The 5,625-nt window shown below is 36.3% G+C and overlaps 1 protein-coding gene across 1 annotated transcript; it reads left to right on the top strand.

Moving 5' to 3' along the window:
* The first annotated feature begins 2,613 nt into the window (after positions 1-2,613).
* Positions 2,614-4,245, top strand: LOC121752722 (1-aminocyclopropane-1-carboxylate synthase 7-like). Its single transcript, XM_042147821.1, has 4 exons — positions 2,614-2,835; positions 2,929-3,048; positions 3,153-3,313; positions 3,393-4,245. The coding sequence occupies exons 1-4, from the start codon at positions 2,650-2,652 to the stop codon at positions 4,243-4,245; spliced, it is 1,320 nt and encodes a 439-aa protein (XP_042003755.1). The 5' UTR covers positions 2,614-2,649.
* Positions 4,246-5,625: the final 1,380 nt, after the last annotated feature.

Raw genomic sequence — 5,625 nt, forward strand, 5'->3', positions numbered from 1 at the left:
TTAAGCTTCATGCAAGCCTCCCAGTGGTAGGTTGTCTGCACCCCAAGATTTCCATGTTATCCTTTTGGGATACAAACTGAATTCTAATTATGAACTTTTTGTGTGATTAAATTTACTTAAACATATGTAGTACAAAATTAAACAAGTGAGTATACAGAAATTGATGCAATAATCTTTAAACTAGATGTCTATCCACAAGTTTAATTTTGGGTGTATCACCAATTGTTTAATATTTCGATATTAATGATCCACAAAAACGTCAACGATTGTGTTCAAATATTGTTAAGAGCTATATATTTTGCTGTAGTAGATGAAGATAAAAATATGAAATTGTTTTCAGACAAGGGAAGCTAAAAGATGCTATTCTTAATTAGTTGACATCATCACAGATACTAATTAGAACAACTACTTAATTTTGTTGAGAGTAAAAGATTGTAAATGATTCTTCTTAAGATTTAGCACATTAAATTAGCATTTTGATTCTTCAACACATAACATAGTCGTATTTGTCGTTATATGTCTTCCACTACTTAGTGTTAATTCCACCTAATTACACTCTTATAGAAGCTTAATTACACTTGACTTGACTTTACACACGGCACTACCCAATAAAACCATTTCCTTTTTCTTTAATCTTCTATTTTATGTTTCCTTAGTTTGGAAGCACATGTCCCAAGAAGTCGTATTGCTGCTGAGGCGCCATAGTTAACTAAAATATTTCTGTTCATATTACCATCATTAATTAGTTTATCCGAATAAACAAAACTAAAGAGTCGGAATGGAAAATATAACTACAAAAATTTCAACACAATTAGTCAGAAAATAGGCCGAAAACCTCATATGTTTAGATCTAGCATGATATGAAGCTGATTGACTGACTCTAGGGATTAAACCCACGAGTGACAAGAACAAATCGTAACAAAGGGATTAAATTTAATTTAATACTGGAAATTTGTAGTCAAAGAAAAATAAATTAGTTTGACTGATCCGAACCAAATAGACCAATTTTGTAATTGTGTCATATTGATTTTTAAAAAAAACTTAATATTTTTTTCCTTTGGTTTTATTTTGTTGCTCAAATTAATGAGTAGCTTACTCAACATGTGAAAAGAACTGAACTTTTAATTGTTTAGAATTTGGAGATGTATATTCAGTTTGAGATGGCGATGCGCGTTTCCTCTAATTACATCTCAAGCTAGTGTTTTAATTTGATTCACACAAAATTCAATGTTAATTAATGTGCTTGGATTTCAAAAGTAGTTATCAAGTTGAACAAACGAAAAGGACACCCACCAAATAGATTTCGAAAATTTCTTCGTGCTTAAAAAAAAGCTATACTATATATGATTCAAAGACCATGAAGTTTAATTGTGGTGTTGTAATCGAAACAATTACAAATTCATGTTGTAATTATAAAATGACTTAAAAATTACTATATGATTTTATTAAAACTGATTAATTAAGGACGACATTATAATTTATAGTGATACAATCAATTACTACTACAAATATGGGGCAATAACGAAATGGACAGAAAAAAAAGTTTTAATTAAGAAGCTACATATATATCGATCCCCTCAACCCACATTTCGCCGTTGCACAATATCAGCAACAGAAACACTCATATATAGATTTAATGTGCTAACATCATGAGCTGTGCTACTGATTTACAAGCTGTCTTATGTTTTTTCAATGGAGTAATATCCTAGAATCGCAAAGTTTGGTCGAAATCTAATGTATCTCGTGAACTTCAAAATTATCATTAATGTTACAAATTTTAGAAACTGATATGGTATTGTTAGGTAGAATTGTCTATGAGGAAACGCAAACAACATCGTTTTAGGCTGAGTTATCAATTACGAAAAATTAAAAGTAAAGCAATTAAATTGATTTTTGTTTAATGAAATATTGACTAAAGCTAGCAGATACATAAAGAGAAAATAAACTGGAGATTAACAAGACAATGGAAGAATTACTCCTAATTTATTTCGGAAAGCATGCTTCCCAATTTCTAATTGAGTTTTTTGTTCTAGGATCCACCTTATTTTATACCTATCTATGATAAGTTGATCACATATTCTAGTTAGGCTCTACTCACTAATTAGTAAATACCTTGCTAGGTAGTGCAATAATTATACAATTAGCTTCTAAATCGGTTCAACGATCCACCCCTTAATGCAGCCTAAGAAAAATAATAAGATTTCACAAATATAATTAAGACTTTGTATTAAACTACAGCTAACATAAAAGTATGTTATTTTTTAATGAAAACTTGATACGCCTCTTATACTGGTTAATTATAAAAATGAGGGAATGATATAATAATATAAACTACCCTCACTCAACCACCATATTTGCAGTGGGATCTCGTGGAGATTATGATATATATAGGTCGCAGCCTCGGAAAAGATTACACAACCCAAACAGTTGTCGCCAGTGAATTTAATAACTTTTTTTTATATATATGCGAGCATTGATCTTGCTTACTTCATAAAATCAATCATTGTCTTTATTTATTTAATTTCCCCACTTTTCAGCTCGCTATATAAATAGGCCAAGTTTGACAAACACATCCTCACTCAACAACTCAAATTCAAACTGCATAGTCTCACTTCTCAAAGCTTTTAAGCTACTAATCTCGATCCAAAAATGGCGATTGATATTAAGATTGAGATTGAGAAGAAGCCCTCCGTCCGCCTCTCGAAAGTCGCCGTGTCGGAAACTCACGGCGAAGATTCGCCGTATTTCGCCGGCTGGAAAGCCTACGACGAAAACCCTTATCATGAGACATGCAACCCCTCCGGCGTCATTCAAATGGGCTTAGCTGAAAATCAGGTAATTTTAATTATTTATCTCCTCATTTTCTTCCTTCATTGCTTCTTCTCTTATAGTAATAGTATTTAATATTTTCTTTTTCATTATATGCAGGTTTCATTTGATATGCTAGAACAATATTTGGACCAAAATTCAAACAATGGGATCAGCAGCTCTGGCTTTAGAGAAAACGCACTGTTTCAAGATTACCACGGCCTGCTTTGTTTCAGAAAGGTAATTAATTAAATCATTTTAATTACGTTTTAATTTATAATATTGAGTATTGCATGACAAAAAAAAGTACAAACACTGATGCTCAATGTACAAAACAATTTCAGGCAATGGCGAGTTTCATGGAACAAATCAGAGGCGGTAGGGCGAAATTCAACCCTGAGAGAGTCGTGATCACCGCCGGCGCCACCGCGGCCAACGAGCTCCTCACCTTCATCATCGCCAACCCCGGCGACGCCTTGCTCGTCCCCACCCCTTACTATCCAGGGTAAGAAGATAACTCAACAATCAATTTCAATTTCTCTCCATAATCAATTTCAATCCTAAATTGGAATTTGTGGATTTAGGTTTGACAGAGACTTGAGATGGCGCACCGGCGTGAAGATCGTCCCCGTCCACTGCGACAGCTCGAACAACTTCGAGATCACGCCGGCGGCCCTCGACGCCGCATACGAGGAGGCCGAAGCCAACAACATATCCGTGAGAGGCCTTCTGATCACCAATCCATCAAACCCCCTCGGCGCGACCATCAAGCACGCCGCGCTCGAGCAGATCCTCGATTTCGCAGTGCGCAGGAACATCCACCTCGTCTCCGACGAGATCTACTCCGGCTCCGCCTTCTCCCCCGACGAATTCGTCAGCGTCGCCGAAGTTCTCGAATCCCGGGGCTACCGCGATTCTGAGAGAGTCCACATTGTGTACAGCCTCTCCAAGGACCTAGGGCTCCCCGGATTTAGGGTTGGAACGATCTATTCCTACAACGACGACGTTTTGACAACGGCGCGGAGGATGTCGAGCTTCACGCTGATCTCGTCGCAGACGCAGCAGCTCCTTGCTACCATGCTCTCCGACGTGGACTTCACTCAAAATTACATTAAAACGAATCGGCAGAGGCTGAACAAGAGGTATGATATGATCATCGATGGACTCGGGGAAATCGGGATCGAGTGCTTGAATGGGAATGCGGGGCTGTTTTGCTGGATGAATTTGAGCTCGTTGTTGAAGGAGACGAGTAAAGAGGAGGAGTTGGAGCTGTGGAAGCTGATATTGAATGAGGTGAAGCTTAATATATCGCCCGGATCGTCTTGCCATTGCTCGGATCCCGGGTGGTTTCGTGTTTGCTTTGCGAATATGAGCGAGCAGACGCTGCAGATTGCGCTCACGAGATTGGGAGAGTTCATGAAGAGGAGAAGACCTTAGATTCTTTTGGGGGGTTTAATTTGGATCTATTTATTATTCTTTAAGAATATACTGTAAATCTTATTCATGGTAGTATATCGTTAATGGAGATTTATTTGATTAATTTTGGTGCGAAACTCATCATGTTCTTCAAGTCTTGTTGCAAGATTTTGATAGGTAACCTTCTTGATTAAGATAAGAGGGAGATGGAGGATAGGGTTTGATTCTGGTCCCCATTTATCAAAATATGGATTTCTTTTTTCAAACGAAGAAATAAAAAGAGGGCACGTAATAATTTACAACTCCAACTTTTGAAATTTTAACCATTGCATCTAAAGGAATGTGATCAAATGCAAACTCTATATTGTTCAAACTATGATCTGGACTGTTAGAAAATATCAACAAATGATAAAATAATAGCAATAGAAAATATCAATACAGTGTCAACAGTTGATACTGTGTTGACATCAAAATATTGAAATTTTACACTGTGTTAATATTGTGTTGACACTGTGTTGAAAAGTTTGGAGTTTGTACAACATTAGAGTTTGCATTTTATCACTACCTTGCATCCGAATGTGTATATATGCAAATTAAATTACAAATTTATTAAAAGTTTGTCATCAAGCTAAGTGTGAGCCTTTGAGGTAGTACTATTTTTCCTAAAGAGGAATACTAGTTGTTGGTGTGAGTTTTCATATGGAGGGAATGAATTAATATTGCATGTATGCAGCGGCGGACCCAGGTGGGGTTGCGTGGGGTCGACCGACCCCACCGGCGGTCCACCGAGTGCTACCGGAATACTTCATTTTCGACCTTTGACCCAGCGCAGCTCCGTCTCCGACCCCACGGCAGCTTCAACTCCACCCGAAACCTTCTGCTTTTTTTCTAAAAATAAGAGGAGAGATGAGAGGTATAGGAAAGGGGTTGCAGAAACTATGTTGGAAGGCTGAAGGAGACGACCTTTGGGCCTATTTTGTGCAAATAAGTTGGGCCATTAGTGGGCAACTAATTAAATAGGTTGGCTCATTGTGGATTTATTAAGCATAACTATTTTTTATAATTTTCGTTTCAAGTTTCATTATATTTATATTTTATTTATTATTCCCTAGGTTTCCAAAAAATATATATTTTGAGTTCACTACAGGTTTTAATATAAAGTTGGTAAAGTAAGAGAGATGTGAGAAAAAAAAGTAATTAAAGGATTGTTAGTGGAGAATGAATCTCACCTCATTAAAGAAAAAAGGACTTATCAAAATTAGAAAGTGCATATTCATATGGGACAGACTAAAAAAGAAAGAGTGCTTATTCTTGTGGGACGGGGGGAGTAATATTTTAAAACTATTACTATTAAAATGTTTGGTTCTAAGAATTTTAAAATTGTTGTTTTACACTTTCACA

Source organism: Salvia splendens, chromosome 10, assembly GCF_004379255.2.
Source record: "Salvia splendens isolate huo1 chromosome 10, SspV2, whole genome shotgun sequence".
Classification (NCBI taxonomy): Eukaryota; Viridiplantae; Streptophyta; class Magnoliopsida; order Lamiales; family Lamiaceae; genus Salvia; species Salvia splendens.